The following is a 21,523-nucleotide window of genomic DNA, read 5'->3' as shown; positions in this document are numbered from 1 at the left end:
CTGCGAGGCGCGTCTCGGCCGCCAGGGGGCGCAGGCGGGGCAGGTGGAGCGCACGTGGCTCAGTTGCTGTGAGCCTCGCGCGCAGGCGCACGTGTGATGCCAGCACGCGCGGGCTCAGGCCGGCCCACGAGACCCCGCCCCCGATGCTCTCGGCCAATGGGACCGCGGCTTCCATTCGTGACTACTTCCGGCTTCCCCCGACGTGGCCCAATGGACGCGAGCGCGCTGCGGGATTGGAGCGCGAGGCTGGCCTCGGCAGCCGCGCCAATGGGCGCGTGCCGCGTGAGGCGGGGGCGGGGCCAGACGCGGGGCCGCCGCGGCGGGGCTGCTCCGCACGCCGGGCCGGGCCGGGCCGAGTGCAGCCGAGCCGAGCCCAGCCGAGTGGTGCCCAGCATGGCGCGGTCGGGCGGCTGGGCGCTGCCCTTGCTGCTTCTCTCCTGCTTCCTGCCCGCCGCAGGTACGTGTGGGACGGTGCGGGCAGGGGGCGGCTTCCCGGGCTCTCTCAGCCTGGGCCGCGACCCCGACGGTGCGGGGCCGGCGGGGAGAGGCGGCCGGTGCTTAAGTGCCGCCCCAGCGGCCTGTCCGGGCACCCCGCACCGGGAGCAGGTTCTCACCGAAGGTTTGTTTGCAGATCCGGTGGCGGTAATGTCGGTGGATGTGGGCAGTGAGTCCATGAAGATCGCCATCGTGAAGCCTGGGGTGCCCATGGAGATCGTCCTGAACAAGTGAGCGGCGGTCCCGGCGCTGCCGTGGGAGGGTCCGGGCTCGGTCTGGAGCCCCCGGCAGCGGGCGGCGGCTGGGACTCGGCCATCCCTGATCCTCTGCTGCAGAGGAACGCTCCCTTCCTCCCACGCACGCTTGTGCCTCAGTCTTGCCCCAGGTGGGCAGCTGCAGGGCAGTTTGTTAACTCACCTTTAAGGTGGGTGCCTTTGAGTACCTTTGGAAGGAGTGCCGAAAGCCCCGTGGCCAAGGACACGCTGTGGTGCAAACCCAAAAGGGCCCCCAGTTCCCACCTGTTCCCTGATCCTCAGCTCCCCACCGGGAGCCCAGAGCCAGGTTTGTTTTGCTGCTGTTCAAAGCCCGCGTTTGTAGCGCAGGTAATCTCTTGCATTCAGCTGCAGCCCGTCCTCAGGCCACTGAGTGAAGAATCCGCAGGTGAGAGAGGACATGATCAGGAATGTCCTCAGTTTCTGGGATTCTGGGGATAACAAGGACATTTCTCACCTACCTCCCTGGAATTTGGAAGTCAGAGATAGGATGAGGGAACCGTCTTGTCTTGCTTATGAGTGGGGGAAAGCAAAAATAATCTCATCGAAGCACTGAAGGTGGGGAGGGGGCTTCTCTGGTAGCCCTTCAGCTGAGCAGAGACCGGTTCCCCTCTCCAAGCACCTTCTCTTAGTCGTTCTGGATTGGAAACAGCATCCTTCTTCACTTGAGACTGGACTGTTCACCTATTTCAGGTGGTTCATTCCTCCCTCTCTCTCCTCAGAGAGTCACGAAGGAAAACACCCGTGGCTGTTTCCTTGAAGGAGAACGAGCGTCTGTTTGGTGATAGCGCGCTGGGGATGGTAAGAGCTCCTGTTTGCAGAGTACATGTATCCCACGTTGTGGTCAATGTCTGAGCCAGTGTTTTATTATTTTCTTGCCTCTGTGTAGAGGCTGTGTGCTCCTATTTCCATAGCAAGAGTTGTTCCCCACATAGTCTGGGAGGGGATGGTTTGAGAGCAGCGTTACTGAAGCAATGCAAGTGGGTGATGTGGTTCTTTTTTGCAGTCCATAAGGACACCCAAGGTGGCATTCCGATACTTCCAGGATCTGCTGGGTAAGCGGATCGATAATCCCCACGTGGCTCTGTACCAGTCCCGATTCCCAGAGCATGAGCTGGTGAAGGATGAGACAAGACAGACTGTTATCTTCAAGCTGTCCTCGTAAGTGGCTGCTTTTAGGTTCTTTGTGGGGTGGACTTCAGCTGTCAGTCTTCTGCAGCTCACTGTTGATGCCATGCTTTTCTTTCCTATTGTAGAACAATACAGTATTCTCCTGAGGAGATGCTGGGGATGGTCCTGAACTATTCACGCGGTTTGGCTGAGGAATTTGCAGGTTGGAAGGATTTAGCTGTTTTTTGTCTGTTTGTGTATGTGTTCCTACACTGTAGGATTGGAGTAGAGACCCAGGGTTTTTAAAAACAGGATGTTGGTTCTCTCCAGCTGTAGGCTGTAAGAAGACTTAGCAGCTATCCAGTTATCGTTTGTTTCTACCATGATGCAAGTTTGGGATCTTAGTCCTACTCTTGGGGGCAGTCACCCCACTTATCACCTAGCCTTGCAATGAAGGAGCCTTACAGGCAGTCTCTGGAGAAAAGTGAAATGTTTTCTTTCTCATATGTGTAATCAGAGTAGAGGCACATGGGAGGTGGCTGCAGGGGGAGGGTGGAAGTGGCTCTGTGAAGGTTATACTGTGGCTGTTTGGGATGGAAACTTGCTGTTGGAGCTGAACTAAAAGAGCAAAAATGGCCCTTTGTTGTGAAACTTGCTAAGAGAGAAGAGGCTGTCATGCATATTTCATGGTGTGTTGCTAGTGAAGTACCATACTAATGAAAAGTGGATAAATTACTAGGTGGCTTTGTCATGTGGTCACTCCATTACTGGAGAATGATGATGATCCAGTGACAGTGTAAGGCTTCATGAAGATAGTATTTGTTGAAATGGAAGGCTACCTAGAGCATTTGAGAGTATCCTGACACATGAAGGAGACGTCAGTAGACTTGTAGCTTTGTGTGAATAGGCCAGGTCTGCTTGGTTTCAGCAGGATACAGAGATTCATCCCTAGGGCTTCTGGCTGCTGCTGCAGGGCTGCATTCTGTGAGTCTTTGCATGTGGCTACACTGATGCAGAGTTCCCTGCATCTGTTTCAGAGCAGCCCATCAAAGATGCAGTGATCACAGTCCCTGCCTACTTCAACCAGGCGGAGAGGAGAGCAGTCCTGCACGCCGCCCGCATGGCTGACCTCAAGGTGCTGCAGCTCATCAACGACAACACAGCTGTAGCATTGAACTATGGGGTGTTTAGGAGGAAAGACATCAATACCACAGCACAGGTAGGTGCATCTGGGAGATGTGGAGGGTCCTGCCAAGTTGCCTCCATGCAGGGAAGAAAATGCTGCATAAAAAAATCAAAAGAGCTTATAGTGGACTCTGCTGATCAATCAGTCTCCTCTGTTTTCATGTGTTCATCACGCATCTTGTGACAAAGAGATCAAACCCTGTGTATGGTGAAGCCTGAAAGCTCCTGGAGTGAGGGCAGGTCCTGGGAGTTCCTGTTTTGTAAACCTGTGTTTGTTTCTTGCCCATCAGCTGGGGAAAATAACAGCAGTGATTACTTGAAGCATTGGAACATTGACTCCAAAGTACTTGATTTTCCTGAGGCTAAAGAAAGAGCTAAACTTTGGGTTTTGAGCTATGGAATAGATTAGAAGTTTTCTTGTCTCCTGTCAAACATGACCCTGAATATCACCCATGCTTGGTCAAAGTATGAGTCCTCCCCTTAGGATGTAAAGTCAGTCCAGGGAGTGGATGGCTGTGGCCTGTAACACACTGAAAGGGTTCTTTCCTTATTCATGGGGGATATCCAGGTGTTTCTGCTTCACAGTCCCAGCTTTTCTTTTCAGAATATCATGTTTTACGACATGGGAGCAGGAAGCACTGTTTGTACAATTGTTACGTATCAGACAGTGAAAACTAAGGACTCGGGAACCCAACCTCAACTGCAGATCCAAGGCATTGGGTAAGAATTCCACACGAGTTGCACAAATCCCACAGGTCTCAGGAAAGAAACCATTTGTTTCACAATCTCTTTATCATGTAGAATTTTGCAGTAAGGCTTTAGTGCAGTAATTTGGATGGCTGAGGGGGAAACATTTAGAGCAAGAAGGCTCCAGTTGGGAATAATTTTGGTGTTACTGTCATTTGCAAAAGGTAACTGAGGACTTCCAGGAGCCTAGGAGGGAACCAGTATACTTAGTTTGCTTTAAGCCTTGCCTTTGGTACCCTCAAGCCATGTAAGCCTATTCCATTTCATGTAATCTTATTGAGTGTATCAGCTGGAAAAAGAGAAACACATTTCTAGAGAGGAATGAAAATGTAGTGTACTTAATGCATTTCCAAATAAAGAGGCAGGTGGTGTGCATACCCAGCAGTTTTAATTCCAAAGCATTTATTTTGCTGTTTTCAAGAAAATACCTGGGACCTGATACAGTTGTCCTTTGGATTCTTAGCTGTTCGACGTGCTTGGCAATAGGGTGTTTACCTAAAATATAATGAAATTTCCTGTTGAAAGGCTTTTGTGGTGGTAAATCTCTTATTTCTACCTTTCTTTCTTTCATTATAATATGCTGTTTTGGGGACAACACTTGTTCTTTCACAATCATCACAGCTGATAATAGTGCAGCTACTTTTGACAACTTGCTGCTCTGCATATTTGTGAAATAATACATGAAATTTGTTTGCGTTTCAATTTGATTTTGGTTATTACACCTCTGTTCATGATTTTGCTCAGGTTTGACCGTACTCTTGGTGGTTTAGAGATGGAGTTTCGTCTCCGGGACTACTTGGCCAAACTCTTTAATGAGCAGCACCCTTCAAAAGACGTGCGGAGGAACCCTCGGGCCATGGCCAAGCTGCTGAAGGAGGCCAACCGCCTGAAAACCGTGCTGAGCGCCAATGCCGACCACATGGCGCAGGTCTGACCTGCTGCTGGGGGCTCCTGCGTGTTTTGGGCTGGCTGTGGGGTGGGCTGAGGACTGGTGTAAGGGAACACTGTCCCTCTGCAGCGCAGCTCTGCTGAGGAGCATCGCTCCTGGTGGTCCCTCTCAGCTTGTGCCCGCTTGGTAGCACCGGTGATTGAGTGGGTTGAAGAAGAGTTGTTCGTGTCAAGGATGTTAAATAAACTTTCCCTGAGAGAAGCTGTCTGTTACACCCATGTTCCATCCTCTCATCACCTTAGCAATGGTAGGGTCCAGATGAGTGTGGTCAGGTCTGATGTGTGTTACAAAAGTCAGAATTTTTTGCACACTGAGCAAAGATTTTGCTTGGAAAATGCTCCACAATTAATTTCATTCTGACTTTTTTTTTTTTTTTCCGGACAGATTGAGGGACTACTGGATGACATTGACTTCAAGGCCAAGGTCTCAAGGCAAGAATTTGAGGATTTGTGCTCTGACTTGTTCAAGCGCGTCCCAGGACCCGTGCAGCAGGCTCTGAGTAGCGCAGCGATGAACATGGTGTGTTTAAGAAAATGCATTGCCAAGCCTGAAGCTTCTCTGTGTGGAGCTGCTGCCACATCATGATTGAGGCATCAATGGTTATGTTATCAGGACTGTTAGGAGGTAGATGCCTGCTATTGTGACAGTGTTGTTGGTGCTGCAAAGAGTTTGCCTGCTGCAGTGTCAAGCAGGAGTGTGTCACACTTCCCCTGCACTATCCACCTGAAATTAGACACTTGGAGGAGGGGTTCCTTTGTCTTAAAACACTTTACTCTTGTGCTGTAGGTTTGAAATAATGATGTTTCCTCTGTCTTAGATACTGGTTCTGGTCTCACTCCCAAAGTTTTAAATTGAATGAGCCTGGAAACAGAATTATGGGTGTTTGGGCTTCTCCGTAGCCTCCCTAAAGGGAGCCCTGTTGTGGGCTGCATTTGGACCTGAGGCAGTCTTTTGGAGGGAGTCACTGTGGGTTAAATGCTCACTTTCCAGGGTGCCACAGCTCTGGTATTCAACACAAGACACTGAGTTACCTCTCAGAGTCTGGATTTCTGTCTGCTCAGAACCAGACAACTCTTGGAGTCACTGTTTCCTGTGGCACGGAAGTAGAGTTTGTCTAATTGTGAATCAAGCCCCATGTTTCAGGTGGCTTGAAGCCACGGTCATGTTGTCACTGTTGGACAGACCTGATCCCAGGTGCCTCCTTGCTGGCATGCTGACATCCATCTGAGCTCTGTTGGGCGCTGGCCTGCACGGGGCAGTAGGGTGTAGTGTGGGTGTTCTTAGAGCACCATGTCAGCATGTGGTGACCGGGGAAGGAGCGTAAGGAAGCCCTGGACTCAGCTTTCCAAAATTGCTTTCTTAAGACAAGGTGACTGTTTCCAATCCCTAGGATGGAATTGACCAGGTGATTCTAGTTGGCGGTGCCACACGGGTCCCCAAAGTGCAGGAGGTTTTGCTGAAAGCTGTGGGCAAGTGAGTATGTGAGGCCCCCTTCTAGTCTGTCTCCCATTGACAAGCTGCTGTTTATGTAGAGGCTGCAAACTCCATGTCTGTTGCTTTTTGCTTCATAGAGAAGAGCTGGGCAAGAATATCAATGCTGATGAGGCTGCTGCTATGGGTGCAGTCTATCAGGCAGCTGCTCTGAGCAAAGCCTTTAAGGTGAAGCCCTTCATTGTTCGGGATGCTGCTGTGTTTCCTATCCAGGTAACTTCTGGTTTTCCTTCTCTTGTGCAGGGGATGGGCTGTGCTGGGAGAAGCAATCCAGGTTCCTTTGAGTATAGAAGCTCTGGAGATCCTCCTGCCAATCTAAAGAATGCAGAAGGAAGTCATCTTTATAATAGAAATGCAGTATCCAAGGAGCCAGGCATATGCAAATCTCAGTTGAGGAATATTTGCCTGCCCCCTGACTTTTGCAAGAGGCAGAGCAGCTGGACACTGCTGATGTAAGATGCCACAGTTTGGCATCTTATTTTCTGTTTGTGATGCAGGTGGAGTTTACTCGTGAAGTTGAGGAAGATGATAAATCCAGGAGTTTAAAGCATAACAAGAGGATTTTATTCCAGCGCATGGCGCCCTATCCCCAGCGCAAAGTGATCACTTTCAACCGCTACACAGATGACTTTGAGTTCTATGTCAACTATGGAGATCTGACGTTCCTGAGCCAGGATGAGCTGCGGTGAGTTGAGCCCAGCTCCCGAGCTGGCAGCTCTGTGGCTTTGTGCAGTTGCCGTCGCCAGCAGCGTGAGTGAGAGCAGGGATTGGCTGTTCTGCAGCACTGTTATCCTGAGTTCTCTCTCTGCTTTTGTCTCTGTGTCATCAGAGTTTTTGGTTCTCTCAATCTCACTACTGTGAGGCTAAAGGGAGTTGGGGACAGTTTCAAGAAGCACTCAGACTATGAATCCAAAGGCATCAAAGCACACTTCAACATGGATGAGAGTGGTGTACTGAGCCTGGACCGGGTAAGCACCACTCGTTGGGATAGTTGTCAGTTGATGTATTTTTCAGTTCTGTCCCTCTCTCAGGTCCCTCCTTAAAACTAATCCTGAAATTCTATTTCCAAGGTGGAATCGGTGTTTGAGACCTTGGTGGAAGACAAGCTGGAGGAGGAGTCAACACTGACAAGTAAATGCAGAACTTTGATATTCGTACTGACTGTTTTGTTACCTGTAGTGGCTGAGATAACTACAAGTGTTGTGTTTCTTTGGGTTTGGGGTGTGCACATTACCCAGTCAGACTGTATGTGTGGCTGTCTGTGCACACAAGGACACGGAGGGAGCTTGGAGAAGTATGAGGCTGGAGTGTGTGAAGCTCACCTACACCACCAAGGAAGCCCCTTTGTGATCCTGCAGTTGTGAGGGGAAGGACTGAGAGCTGAAGATGACTTTCTTCCTCTACCTAACATTCTGAATTTTTTGGTCTCACATCAACAGAACTTGGAAACACTATCTCAAGCCTGTTTGGGGGTGGTGGGCCTACGCCAGAGACTGGAGAGAACCTGACAGACTCAGTTCAGGTGAGCCCCAGGGTGACTGCTACTGGAAGGAAGCCCTTTTGTCTTGCTGTGGCAATTATATAGAATTACCTGTTCTGTGAAACCTTGCATGAAGTTTCCACATTTAAAACATTGTTTTGCTTTCCCCTTTACTTGCTTGTGATGACCAGGAAGAGGAGGAGAGCCTTGCAGAAACAGGTAAAGAAGAGCAGGGGGAGAAGCAAGACCAGAAAAGCCATACTGTAGATCCTGGTGAAGAGCAGGGACAAGAGAAACAGCAGTCTTCAGATCAAGCAGAAACTGCCTCTCCAAAAGTGGAGTCACAGAGAAAGGAAAAAGGCGAGAAATTGGAGCCTCAGGTGAGCATCAGATTGAAGGAATGGGACTGGTTCTAGAAATTTCTGGTTAAGAAATGGCATTTCCTCAGTGGAATTCTCCCCTCTCTGATGTGCCCTGCCTTTGAAAAAAGTTGTAGAATCTGAAAATTTATTGCCTTGCTTAAGAACATAATTGTGTTACAGAGTCCCAAAGAAAATAGAGAAACTGCAAAAGAGGAAGAACCATCCAAAAGTTCCAGTGATAGCACAGCTACCAAAACAGAGGAAGAGAAGATCAAAGCACCCAAGAAGCAGAAGCTTGTCCATGAGATCACCATGGAGCTGGATGTAAATGATGTGCCTGACCTGGAGGAAGATGAACTGAAGAGCTCGATGAAAAGGTAAATTTGAAATGGCTCTGCTAAGTTAGAACTCTAGATAAAGAGAGTTGCTTTGGAATGGTGGTGGCTCAGATAGAGTGCTCCTGACCTCAGAAGCCAGTGTGTGTGATGTGCTGCTCAACCAAAGGCACTTGCTACCTTTGATTTCTGTTCTCTTTGCATGTTAGACTCCAAGATTTGACAATCAGAGATCTAGAGAAACAGGAAAGAGAAAAATCAGCCAACAGCTTGGAGTCATTCATCTTTGAGACCCAGGTGAGAGTGGAATATAAAGAAATGAGAATTCCAGGAGAGCAGAAGTGTTTTGCACAGCTTTTGGCTGATCTGAGTGCAGTGGAATTGTTTGAGCTGGGGGCAGCTGATTTGAAGGGCCCAGGTTTTGTCTTTTAGTCACTTTTTCTAGTGCTGTTAGGTTTCCCATGCCCGTGTTTCCTCAATACAAAATAAAGTTTCCCTTCAGCATGTCTAACACATTGAACAATTGCCCCCAGACTGTAAAGAAGCTACAGCTTCTCAGGAACTGGTGTGCAGAAGGAGCAACTAGTGTTAAGTGTGTGTGAAATTACGGCTGTTGCAGTGTTACCATTATGGGATGTGGTTGTATCTGTACCTGGTGTATTACCACTGTGCTCCTGGCAATGCTAGGAGCATGGCTCAGGTTTGGGAGGGTGCAGTCAGCACCCCAGCCCAGTTGCAAATGAGTGCTCTGGTTGTTTTATGCTTCCAGGCTCAGTGGTGTTTGACTAGATTGCTTTCTCTGTCTTTTTAGGACAAGCTTTACCAAGAGGAGTATCAGTTTGTCTCAACAGAGGAGCAGAGAGAAGAAATTTCCAAAAAGCTTAGTGAAGCTTCCAGTTGGATGGAGGAGGAGGGCTATGCAGCTGCAACAAAGGTATTGCTGTGGAAGTGACCACAGAGTCTGACAGAGCCTTTGTAATCTGGTTCTTGAGAGTTTCTTGCTTCCTCAGTGCATTATGCACAGAATTAAATAAGAAGTTGTCTCAGCCATTGATGTTCCCACAAGAGTTTCAGCAGGAACCTGTTGACTGAAAGCTTAGTCATGTGGCTCTTTTGAGTGAAAAACAAATGCAGTTATAACTTCTGAAGTTGCCAATGTTAGACAGTGATCAAACTAACTGTCTCCTTTCTCCTCTCCCCCATTTTCAGGAGCTAAAAGACAAGCTTTCAGAGCTGAAAAAGCTTTGTAGGAACCTTTTCTTCCGTGTTGAGGAAAGGAGAAAGTGGCCAGAACACCTGGCTGCTCTGGAAAGTCTGCTCAATCACTCCACCATCTTTCTCAGGTAAGGGCAGGCTTTGGGAAGGAATGTCATGGAACTGGTCATGTAGGAGATGCCAGCAGAAAGAGACCAGAGTGAATGTGAAAGTCAGTGGCACTTTCTGAGAAAAGGCAAACAGAGCTCTGCTCCCTGGTGTCCTGCTCTGCAGGACCTGTGAACAGGCACACATGAGCTCTGTCCAAAAGGGGGGGCAGGAAGGGTCCAACCTGGTTGTTGTGATGTTTTTGTATTGCTGGAGCTGTAACCACAGAGTTGCCAAAGTGCAATCTGCTTGGCTTCACAAAAATAAGCTTTCTTATCTACAAGGGGAGCCCGAATGATTCCAGAGTCTGACCAGATATTCACAGAAGTGGAGCTGAGTACACTGGAAAAAGCCATCAATGAAACAACGGTACTGAAGGATGGAGTGATGCTGGGGGAGGGCAGGGTTTGGGTTGGCTATACTATATATAGTGTGTGTATATATCTATATATATCTATATATCTATATATATCTATATATCTATATCTATATATATATATACACACTATACTTTCACTCAAGGTCATGGATTAGAATGTGCACGTTTTGTTTTTGTGCCACCAGCAAACCTTTTGTGTGCTTCAGTGTTTCCTAGTGGCCAGCCTGACCCCATCGTGTCTGGGGCAGATCGTGGTTCCTGTGTTGATGTGGAATTGTCTCCAGGGTGGGGGTGGAGCCCAGTGATCTGAGTGCACTTTGTTTTTAAAGGCAGGCACTGGGTTTTGTTTGACTGTGCCCTTTGTTTGGGGAACTGAGAGGTTGGTGGAAATGTAGCACAGAAGAGAGCTGCCCTGAGTAAAGCAGAATAGTCGGGGCAGTGACTTTGAGATACTGTGATATATAGCAGTTCCTGGGAGCCAGAAGCATTCCAAAAGCACCTCTTCCCTTGCGTCCCACAGATCTGGAAAAATGAGACGCTGGCTGAACAGAACAAGCTTACTCCTGCTGAAAAACCTGTGCTGCTCTCTAAAGATATAGAGATCAAAATAGCAGCCCTGGACAGGGAAGTGCAGTATCTCCTGAACAAAGCCAAGTTTGCAAAACCTAAACCCAAAAGAGAGAAGAACGCCACAAAAACTGATTCAGGCAAGAATACTACAGCAGCCCCTGAGACTGACAATACTATCCCTCCCACGGAGGGGAAACAAGAAGGTAAGTAAGGCTTGAAGCAAGTATGTAACTCCCTATTATATAATTACCACATGTAACACATGGTGTTTCTCTTGATTGGACAGGAGGTAAAGAAGGGAGGACAGTAGATAACTGTGATATTAAGTGTTTGTTCTTAATTTTCAAAGACAGCTGGAAAATCTATGTATTGTAGTTCCCCTCCCCTCCCCCATTTATTTGAGTTTTTTGTGAAGAAATAGAAATTGTTTATTAATCCCCCAGGATAGTCAGTACCTGTCTTGCTGGCTTGTTGACTTCTAGGAAAAATAAGCCATTGACTGCACTTCAGTGTACTGAGCCTGCCCTAGATCAGTGGGTAGAATGAATTGTTGATGAGAAAGATTTGTGGTCTAAATGGACCCCAGGGGAAAAAAAAAAGTCTCTCAGGGCACTAGAACTTGCGGTTTTTTGAACTTTTTAAGATCCTCGGGTCCCAAGTGCCCTGGTCCTTTTAAGTCTGGAGTGCTGTTTGTCAGCATTCCTGCTGGTTCCTCTGGGCTGAGCAAGGGGTCTGCTCATAGTCACAGCTCCAAAGGTCACCTGCCTGTGAGACCAGTCACTCTCCAGGGCTTCTGGGGCATAAAGCCTGGCACTCAAAGGGGAATACAGAACAGTTTTATGGTGCTTCTCTTGAGTGTTTTAGAGTGATCTGCTGTGAGAGGGAGCTGAGGCACCACAGCTGGCTGGTTTAACCTCACCTTTACTCACCTAATCTCTTTTCACCTTGTCTCCTTGTGTTCTTCCTCGACTTTTGTTTCTTTCTGCTTTAAACGTAGATAAACTGGAGGATATTGATCCAGCCAAGGAGCCTCCCACAGCTGAGAAAGCAGCAGTAGATGATAAGCCTGGATCAGACTCCGGTGGGTAAATGCTTTGCTAATGAGCTGGAGCTTGGGAGCTGCAATTGCAAGGTGTCTGGGGGCTCCTTTGCAGATTTTTAGCCCTAAGAGATAGTATGATGGTAGAACCCATGACTGCTGATCCATTGTTAATTCTGCAAACAGGAAGACAAGACTTGGTTCCTTGCTGTTCCTACGTTTCTGTTGTTCAGAGTGGAATTCTCACGCAGCGCTGCTGCTTTGTGCCCCTGTCCCTGCAGTTTGCAGCCAGTCCCATGGCTGTGAGATGGGCTCTGCCTGACAACTGCTGTGCTGCTCCTGCTGCCAGGGCAGCACTGTTAACAGGGGCAGGGAGCTCTTGTCTTCAGCTCCACGGAGCTGAGTATCAACCCCCAAAACCTCTGTACCATTGACTGCAAGTCTTGTGACAAATTGTGCAAATGTCAGAGACTCTCAGTGCTGCTTTGCATGCTGTGAAAACCACTGCAGTGTGAAACTGAGTTTGCTTCATTACACAGGGTCCAAGAAAGAGAAGGCAGAAGCTGGAGGAGAAAGCAGGAAAAACGATGAATTGTAACACCCTGAAATCCCACAAGTGTCAGCATCTATTTATTTCATAGTTACTTTCTTGTTTTTCTTATGGACCTGGTTAGTCATGATGTAAATGGAACACAACAAGAGTCTGACAACACAATGGGATAGAGATGTAAATTTTTTTTGTTCTTTCTGCGGATATTGCCTCTACTAACTTAGTGAATTGGTTTTTGTTTTTCTTCTATTATGTGTGGCAGACTGCCCACCAAGAATTGTCTCTGTTTCCATACAGAAGTCACCAAAGTGACTTTCCTATGGGGAGAAAGCAGTAAAGAAACATCTGAAGGTGTAGGAAGGTACTTGGAACTCTGCCCCCCACCTCTTGTGAAGATGATTGCAGAGATATAGACCTGAAGTACTGTTGTCTTTGCATATGAGGCACTGACTTAGAGCAAATGTGTGATTTCACCTGGTGGCAGGTCTATTAATACTTGTATTCATGGGAAGGTTGAACAAAATTGGGAAGGCAGATGATCTGTGCTTTGAGATACGGCTATGTCTGTTTGCCATAGGCTGTTAAAAGTGTCTGTGCTTTGTAGCAGAGTCCAAAAACCATCAAGTGAGACTTGACAAAAAGATTCTGTTTACAGTTTTAAAAGTTCAGAAAAGGCAACATTGAATGCAGAGGAGAGGGAAAGATGGGCCATGTTGGCACATCCCGCAGTCAGTCACGAGGACAGCGATACAGATCAAACAACCAAACCTGGAAAGTCTAATGGCAACTGCCTTTCTTCCTCGGTATTTTGTGCACTTGGACCGACTTAATCGTGTGATCTTCCCTGTCCCTGGCCGTGACCTCCTGCCTCCTTGGACCGTCCCTGCTGCTGCCACACACACGAGTGGGGTCCGACGGCTGCGAATGTGCATCTGACATTGTTCTCCATTCTGGTCTCTTCAACCAAAAATAAAAATGCCACTTCCTGACAGGCAGGCGGTGCAGAGCGGTGCCTGTGTGCTGGGGCTGGAGCTGGGGTCGGGGCGGGTTTGGTCGGGGCGGGTTTGGGCGGGGCGGGTTTGGGCGGGTTTGGGCGAGGCCGGAGCCGGAGCCGGGTCGGGGCGGGTTTGGGCGGGGCCGGAGCCGGAGCCGGAGCCGGGGCGGGGCGGGTTTGGGCGGGGCCGGGTTGGGCCGGGCCGGGCCCGCCCGCGCGGGGCGCTCCGGAGCGCGGCGGCCCCGCGGGCAGCGCGGCGCCATGGCGGCCGGCGGCTACGGGCGGTACCGGGCGCTGATCTTCGCGGCCATGTTCGTGGGGTACACGCTGTATTACTTCAACCGCAAAACCTTCTCGTTCGTCATGCCCGCCGTCATGGCCGAGGTGCCGCTGGGGAAGGACGAGCTGGGTGAGTGTCGCTCCGGGCCCGTGGCCCCGCCGCCCGCGGTGGCCGCTCCGCGCGCTGACGCGGCCCCGGCTCTGCCGCCGCAGGTCTCATCACCAGCAGCCAGTCTGCAGCCTACGCCATCAGCAAGTTCGTCAGCGGCGTCCTTTCGGACCAGATGAGCGCCCGCTGGCTCTTCTCCTCCGGTCTCCTCATGGTTGGCTTGGTCAACGTGGTTTTCTCCTGGAGCTCCACCGTCATGGCCTTCGCCGGGCTCTGGTTCCTCAACGGGCTGGCCCAGGGGCTGGGCTGGCCGCCCTGCGGGAAGATCCTGCGGAAGGTCAGTGCTGAGGAAGGTGCGGGAGCTGCCGCTGCTCTCCTGACCTGTCCTGGCCCCAGGGCTGTGTCCGCTCTTGCTCAGAATCCGGAGGGACTCGCAGCTTTTATCACTCCCTTTCCAGCCAAGCTGGTCTAGAGCACTATCTGCACTCTGCTGTCTGTGGGACAAGTTTCTGTGCACGGGGATCTGCTTATTCTAGCAAAGATTCAGTCTGTAGCTCTTGCCCCATGTGCCTTGAGTGTAGCTCAGTTTGTGAGTAACATCTCCTGGCAGCAGAGTTCTGCCCCGTAGAGACAGACTTTGTTGGAATTAGGTATTTTAGGCATGGACCCACAGGACTGCTTGTCTCTGCTGCTGCAAGTCAGGGTTTGCTGTGGGTCAGGGGGCAGTGAGCACAGTTCCTTCCATCTGCACGCTTGGGCAGCTTGGGAATGCCAGATCACAAGTGGTTCAGTTAGAAACTGGGTAAGATGGAGGAACGCTGTGAGATGAGTCTCCAAGCTGTATGTACTTGGGTTTTGTGACAATCTAAAAGGACCAGATTGATTTCTCCCTAGGACAGGAGGAAAGGAGGTTGGTTAGCTCTATGCTGATCCCTCACGGGAGATGTAAAATCGAAGAATGAATGTACTGCATGTGCTTGTGGGACAGAGTGGGGAAGAGATAAACAACTTTATTGCCCTTCTGTGAGGCACCTAGGCTCCCCTAACTGACAGTGAGGGGGCTGTCCAGGACAGTTGTATGCACAGAAAAGAAGGGCCCAAATAACAGAAATATCAGCCATGGTGTTTTCTGAAGATGTTCATGAATGTAGATCTCAGACATTTTCCTGCTGTCAAGAACCACCCAAGTGGTTCTGGCTCTGAGCACTCATTGCAATGCAGAGCTCGTCATGTCTGATACTTAATGCAACAGCGAGTCCTAAAGTTACCCTGTGACTCTCTGCGTATCCATCCAAGTTCCTGATCCAGCAGACCTCTCCACGAGGACGCTGTTCCCAGCAAGTGAGTACACAAAACCATGTGCTCTTAAACTTGCCTCTCCTGCCCCACGTCTCAGTTTCATGGTCTGTAAATGGAAATAACTTTGAGCTGGCTCACAGTGTGAGCACCTGTCAAGCTCTTATGGCTGACACTTGAGTAACATTTGGAGTTCCCTGCATGACTAAAGTAGCCAGGTGTGGGTGTTCCCTCTACCTGCTTTTAGAGTTCTGTGTCTGAATTGCCCCAGCCCCCCCTCACTGGCCTCGAGGGAGGGTTTTCAGATGTGCTGTCACTCTCTTACACCTCATGCTGTTTTTCTTGTTGCACAGTGGTTTGAGCCTTCCCAGTTTGGGACTTGGTGGGCAATCCTGTCTACAAGCATGAACTTGGCTGGAGGCTTAGGCCCCATTGTCGCTGCTCTTGTGTCTATGAACTACGACTGGCGCAATACTCTGTCCTTCTCTGGCTTCACCTGCGTGGTTGTCTCTTTTGTTTGCCTTGTTCTGATTAAAAACGAGCCGTCGGATGTTGGGCTGCCCAACATTGAGCAAGGAGCCAAGAAAGGGAAGAAAGGTGAGCATGTGACTTGGATGCAAGCAGGCAGCTGCAGAAGATGCAGTGCCTTCTGTCTGTATTCTGGTGCAGAAGTGTTGCTCTCAGCACACCAACACCCCCATCCTCCCCAGTTTCTGAAGTCACACTTTGGCAGGTGTGTGGTAATGGGTTGGTTTTGGCAGCTTTATTCTGGTAATTGAAAGTAGAAATGGTATGAAACAAGGCCCACTGTGATCTTGTGGGAAGGGACTGCCTTAGGGATTCCCGAGACTGTGACAGAGCAGGGGAAAAGCGTGCTGTTAGCCTTCTGTTAGCCTTGCTCCTTAGCCTGCCAGCTGACACCTCTCTGTTGCTGAAATGATCAGGGCTGGCTCTCCCCATGTATGTCATATCTTCCTGCTACCAGCATCCCTGTTTTCTTGGAGCCTTGTGTGCTCAGACTGTGAATGCAGTTTTGGTGGGGTAGTGGAGAGAGAAAAACTACAACAGCAGGGAATGCTTCCTTAAGCCTGACCTTCTGCTCCTCTGCTTTGGCAGCAGTTCTCCCCTCACCCCACCTTAGGCTCTCTTGACCCCTGGCTCACGATGGACTCTGCTCAGTGTTTCTGTCCTAACCTAGGACATCTAGTTAATAAATGTTTGTTCAGACCACTGAGTGTGGCGCTTCTCTGAAAGCAGAACATGTAGATGAGAATTGCAACACAGGTTTTCACTAGGATTTTAAAGGCCAGTGGAAATTCAGCCTATGTTCCGTACTGTGCTGCCAGACTTGACTTCTTTGCATAAGAAAAGAATATTGTTTCCCCAGAGCATTCTCTGGGGAGAGCAAATTTGTTGGTGTTCTGGAAGACTGGTGCAAAGATCAAGGTAGCACCTGAAAACATCTTTGGGTCTGTGCAGTGGCCACAGGCACAGCTTAAAAACACTCCCAGAGAATCTAGAGGTGATTTTTGTAGCAACCTTTGTGAAGGGTTTACTGGCAACTGCAATACAGAAAATTACTGGGACTAATGTTTTGATTATTCTTTTCAAATCTTTAATGAATGTAGGATAAAATGATGAATCAGAAGAGATTCTGAAATCACTAGAACAAGGGGGAGGTAGAGCCATTCACTACCATTCAGCAGCTGTGAATACTTCCCTGCCTGCAGAACTGTCTGCTGGGGGGCTGGTTGGTGTGGTTTGGGCTGTGGTAACACTCCTCCCGACCTTCCTACAGGTTCCTCCAGTGACAACAGCACCCTGGCAGAGCTGCTGCTCTCACCCTACCTTTGGGTGCTCTCAACAGGCTATCTGGTTGTTTTTGGAGTGAAAACGTGCTGTACTGACTGGGGACAGCTCTTCCTGATCCAGGAGAGGGGCCAGTCCATGCTTGTGGGTAAGATGCAAAACTGCATTATTAAGCTCTGGGGCTGCAGTCTGGGAGGTCTTGCCCAGAGTTTGCCTGGGTGAGGCCCTTCCACCTGAAGGACTTGTTTGCCCACCTCCTAGCTGTCTGCTTAGACACACATAGGTTTTGAAGTAACTCAGTGATGGAGTTATTGCATGCACCAAGCAGCCCAGTGCCAGACCTTCATTCCTGAGCAGGGATGAGCCAGATGGTTGTGTCCAGCAAAGCTGCTCAAGTGTTCTGTGAGCTTCCAGCATTGGGACCACTCTGGAGCATCTTTTCTCTTCTGACCAAACCTGACAGGCTGTTCTTTGCATCATCTGTGTTCTAGGCAGCTCCTACATGAGTGCCTTGGAGATTGGGGGCCTGGTGGGAAGCATTGCTGCTGGATACCTTTCTGATAGAGCAGTAGCAAAAGTAAGTCCTGTGCACCCTCATGCATGCTGGGCAGGGAACACGGCGGCCGTCAGAGCTGCTTCGCTGAGGTGCTCAGCAGGGTGCTGTCCCTGTGAGCACAGCACAGAAACCAGCCCCTACTCAGCTCTGCCATCTGCATGGGCACAGCTGCCAGACCCTCCAGAAGGTGCTGGGGAATAGGTGTGCTGATGTTAGGGGTTGCAATATGCCTGTCAGATTTGAGGTGTTTAATCTGTTTCATTTGTTTGCTTTACTGTGGTCTCCAGACTTTCGTGTTGAAGAATTGTTTGCTGATAGCTGTCTTCTGGCTGGAAAAAAATCCCACATTAAAATCCAGTGGTGGGATCTGGAGCCAGATTCAGGGTGGAAGTGGTTGATAACAAGTATTATTCATCACTAAGAGCTTTGGTTTAGCACAGTTGGACTGTGTGCAGCCCTTAAACCACACTGACAAGGCGTGCCAACAGATGTGCTGTTGATGTGCCATCCGTGTTTCTGTGGGTAATGTTAGTCACTACAGGTATAAAAGGAAATGCCTCCAGTTTCTGACTCTCAGCTTTTCTTCTTGTGTCACAGGTGGGCCTGTCGAGCTACGGGAATCCTCGGCATGCGCTGCTGCTTTCCATGATGGCTGGGATGTGCGTGTCCATGTTCCTCTTCCGAATCACAGTCACAGGTGACTCTCCCAAGGTAATTCACATGCAGCAGCTGGCCATCAGCTATAGGGATAGCCCTGGAATGGGGAGGTTTGATGACAGGAAGCATGATTGTTTTCTTCACCATTCCCAAGGGTTTCTTTTTTATGCACTTTCTGGAGAAGTGCTGGCTTAGCCTGCCTTGGGGTGCTCCTGCTGTTGTGTTGTTGTGGGCAGCCTGCCTTCCAGGCTTTGCATGAGATGTGACTTGCATCTGCCCTTACAATTGCTAAATAAATTTTACAAGCATCTTTTCTTCTTTCATTTTTTTCTTCTTCTTCAGGGAAACCACTTCTGGACTGTAGCCTTGCAACCTCTAGCTGATCTTACAGGCCTAAAAGAACATGAGGTTTCTGCTTGCATTTTTTCTCCCTCTGTCTGTTTCTTCTTTCCCTGGTCTGCCTTACTCCTATCCTGAGAGATTGGTTAGCACCTCAGAACTTAGAACCAGGGCCTTGAGAAGAGATTACTGTAAGTTTGGTAAAAGAAACATTTTCTTATATTAATTTGAGTACACTAACAGACTTTAAAAAGTCTAACTATGTAACTAAGTTTTATACAGAAGGTTCTGAGGACTTCGGTTCATCAGGTAAAGTGTAGCCAGCTAAGGGGTCTTGTGGGTGAGATCAGAAAGAAATTATTCTGCTCTGGCAGATGCATTCTTATTTAATTTCTGGCAAGTATTTTCCTAATTCCTTTCTGTTCCACATCTGGAAAATAAGATGGCACTTACTTCCTCCTGGGATTTTTGAAATATTTGCAATTCTAAAAGCATGCTATAATGTGGAGATGTTACGTACCCTTTGTTGTGCAAACAAGAGAGTGATAATTTCGGGCCAGATAGATTTGTTAGAGCATAAGCTGACACTGAAGTTCAGACTGTTGGGGTTTTGTTGGTTTGTTTGGCGTTTGTTTTTTTTTTTGTTGTTGTTGGGTTTTTTTTGTTTGTTTTTTTGGGTTTTTTTGTTTTGTTTGTTTGTTTGAGGTTTTTTTTTTGTTTCTCAGTTTAGTAACATAGAGGTTATCAGAAAGAGGTGTCTCACAAATAAACATGCTTTGATCAGTCCCATGCATCTAAACTGAGAAAACCTTTCAGTTGGTAGCTCCAGGATTGTTTATGAAAGCAACCTAATTCACAGTTCTTTCCTGTGATTTCATGGGCTCATTACTCTCTTCTCTAATATTCTGTTTCTTACAAATCAACACAGGATGTATTACATGGTGTGGGGGACAGAACTGTGGGAGGGAGGAGAGCTTGCACTGGCCAGCAAGATGGAGTGGTGTAGATGCAGCTCAGTCTTATGGATGTGGGGTCTCTACGGGCTTGAGCTCTTCTGGCTGCAGGCCAGGGAGCCGGTGTCATCCTGAAAGTGTCAAAACTCCCTGGTACTGTGTATAGAATCTGAGAATTGTCCACAGTTGCTGACAGTGGTGAGATGCACAGATCCTGTTTCTGATTTTAACTTACTTTGACAGCTGTGGATTCTGACTCTGGGAGCTGTGTTTGGGTTCTCCTCGTATGGGCCAATTGCCCTGTTTGGGGTCATAGCCAACGAAAGTGCCCCTGCCAACCTGTGCGGCACCTCCCATGCCATAGTGGCCCTCATGGCCAACGGTAAGTAATGCCTGTTTCCCCAAAACAAACAAAACCCACACACCTTCTCAATGAAGCATGGTCTAGCCCCTGGGTGCCAAGAAACTGATCATGGGGAGGCACCTAAGGAGAGAGATAATGGAGCTGGAAGCCTGAGGGATGCTTTCCTGCTGTGCCCGACAGGTTTTGCGTTGTGCTTTAAGCTCAAACCAGGCTGAGGAATTGTTTCATATACAAAAGCAGGCACTGATAGATAATATGGGAGCGCGCACAAGTGTTGCTAGCTGTTTGTTTTTCCTTACAGTTGGGGGTTTCCTGGCTGGACTGCCTTTCAGTACAATTGCCAAGCACTACAGCTGGGCCACAGCCTTCTGGGTAGCTGAAGTCACCTGTATTGTCAGCACTGTGGCTTTCTTCCTCCTGCGGAACATCCGCACCAAGATGGGCCGGATTTCCAAGAAGGCTGACTGAGGATGAGCTGCTTGGTGGAAAGGATGTTCCCACGCTGACGTGAATGATGCTCGTTTCTGTTTAACTGGCCTAGGAATGAGTTACCTATTGCGGCAACCTAGATAAAAATGTCTCAATTTCTTATCCAGTGTCAGACGGCACGAGGTTCCTGCTACTGATCACTTTTTCCCTCAAGATGTGATAATTCACCTAGTTTACATTTGCAGTTATTTTACAGTACCTCTTCCTCACAGCACTGTTAGTGAAGCAAGCAGGCTCTGCAGCCCGTGTTTTCCCACTACAGGTGGTCTAAAATGGCTGGCTGCAGGTGCACTTCCCTCTAGCCTTGTCATTGCTGTTTGTCTCAGCCATTAACTGAGGCACTAATCAGTTCAGCTTCGCTGCTCAGGGGCCCTGAGCCGAGCCTTTGCTGCCTGCATCCATCCCATTGAGCTGCCATCAGCACAGCTGTCCCAGGTCACTTCAGCATGAGCTCTGTGCGTGCTCAGCCACGTGACAGATGAGGGAATGGTGGGGGCTGCAGTCCAGCCTGCTGTGACAGCAGCAAGGCTTTAGCTCTGCATGGCCTTAGTCCCTAGGAGTGAGGGAGAGTGCTGCCACGGAAGGTGCAACAGCAGGACGTGCTGCAGCAGGACTCTCCGCAGCATTAGGAGTCGGCATGCTTCCAGGGAATGCAGGGCATTTACAGAAGGTCCTTCTAAGTGAACTGATCTGCCTGATGCCATGTCTGTGTGCAGTGTTAATGATTTGCAAGGGAGGCAGCTGCTGCCAAGGCAGCTCGCAGCCAGTGCTCTGCCAATCAGTCAGGAAAACTGTCCCAGCAGCAGGAATTGCAACAGCAGCCACCACCAACCCACAATTTCTGCAGCTGGGTTTTGTGATAACCCACATTTCTAGCATTGGTTTGTATCTTTTCAGTACAAGATGTGAAGACTGGGAATGTTTTGGCCAAGAGGTGTGTCTCATGGCTGCAGGCAGGGGCTTGGGCTGCCTCTGAGTCAGCCTTAGCAGTCAGGCCCAGCACCCTGCAATAGCTCAGGTATTTAATCAGGAATTTGTTGAATATTCTTGTTTTTCCCCAAAAGGATTTAATGTTTTAGGGTTCTGAAAGAGGCAAGTTCAACTTGTAAAGAACCTGCATGCAGGTACTTTGCTGAGTACCTTGGTTGCAAGAGTAGTTAGCTAGCCTTAATTTAAAAAATGGAAGTGAATTACATTTTGTACTTAATTATGTGATTATCTTCTATATGTGAAATAAAAATGGAGCAGTGTCACAAGCGCCCTGGTTGTCTTGTGGAGAGAAATGCAAGCAAAACCACCCCAACCCCACACATCCTCTTGAGGTGCCAATGGCACAAATGTCCTCACCAACA

At 48.9% G+C, this 21,523-nt stretch overlaps 2 protein-coding genes across 3 annotated transcripts; both read left to right on the top strand.

Annotated features, from left to right (window-relative positions):
* Positions 1 to 296: 296 nt before the first annotated feature.
* Positions 297 to 13,317, top strand: HYOU1 (hypoxia up-regulated 1). Its single transcript, XM_056509880.1, has 24 exons — positions 297 to 457; positions 632 to 725; positions 1,490 to 1,568; positions 1,774 to 1,928; positions 2,024 to 2,100; positions 2,915 to 3,096; positions 3,667 to 3,782; positions 4,554 to 4,737; positions 5,143 to 5,277; positions 6,149 to 6,231; positions 6,330 to 6,462; positions 6,747 to 6,934; positions 7,079 to 7,217; positions 7,320 to 7,380; positions 7,689 to 7,771; positions 7,921 to 8,109; positions 8,272 to 8,468; positions 8,636 to 8,723; positions 9,238 to 9,360; positions 9,636 to 9,769; positions 10,073 to 10,157; positions 10,688 to 10,940; positions 11,735 to 11,818; positions 12,316 to 13,317. The coding sequence occupies exons 1-24, from the start codon at positions 394 to 396 to the stop codon at positions 12,372 to 12,374; spliced, it is 2,985 nt and encodes a 994-aa protein (XP_056365855.1). The 5' UTR covers positions 297 to 393; the 3' UTR covers positions 12,375 to 13,317.
* A 205-nt stretch (positions 13,318 to 13,522) lies between these two features.
* Positions 13,523 to 21,428, top strand: SLC37A4 (solute carrier family 37 member 4). Of its 2 annotated transcripts, XM_056509883.1 has the most exons (9): positions 13,523 to 13,729; positions 13,813 to 14,045; positions 15,358 to 15,601; positions 16,803 to 16,961; positions 17,305 to 17,390; positions 17,967 to 18,080; positions 18,369 to 18,434; positions 19,562 to 19,700; positions 19,984 to 21,428. In XM_056509883.1, the coding sequence occupies exons 1-9, from the start codon at positions 13,582 to 13,584 to the stop codon at positions 20,148 to 20,150; spliced, it is 1,356 nt and encodes a 451-aa protein (XP_056365858.1). In that variant the 5' UTR covers positions 13,523 to 13,581; the 3' UTR covers positions 20,151 to 21,428. The 2 variants fall into 2 exon arrangements, with proteins under 2 accessions (XP_056365858.1, XP_056365857.1); XM_056509882.1 differs by lacking the exon at positions 18,369 to 18,434 and having other exon boundaries at positions 13,525 to 13,729.
* Positions 21,429 to 21,523: the final 95 nt, after the last annotated feature.

The sequence above is a fragment of the Oenanthe melanoleuca genome, chromosome 24 (genome assembly GCF_029582105.1).
Source record: "Oenanthe melanoleuca isolate GR-GAL-2019-014 chromosome 24, OMel1.0, whole genome shotgun sequence".
NCBI lineage: Eukaryota > Metazoa > Chordata > Aves > Passeriformes > Muscicapidae > Oenanthe > Oenanthe melanoleuca.
Note: the sequence above shows the minus strand (reverse complement) of the source record. Positions and strands in the feature narration are given on the sequence as shown.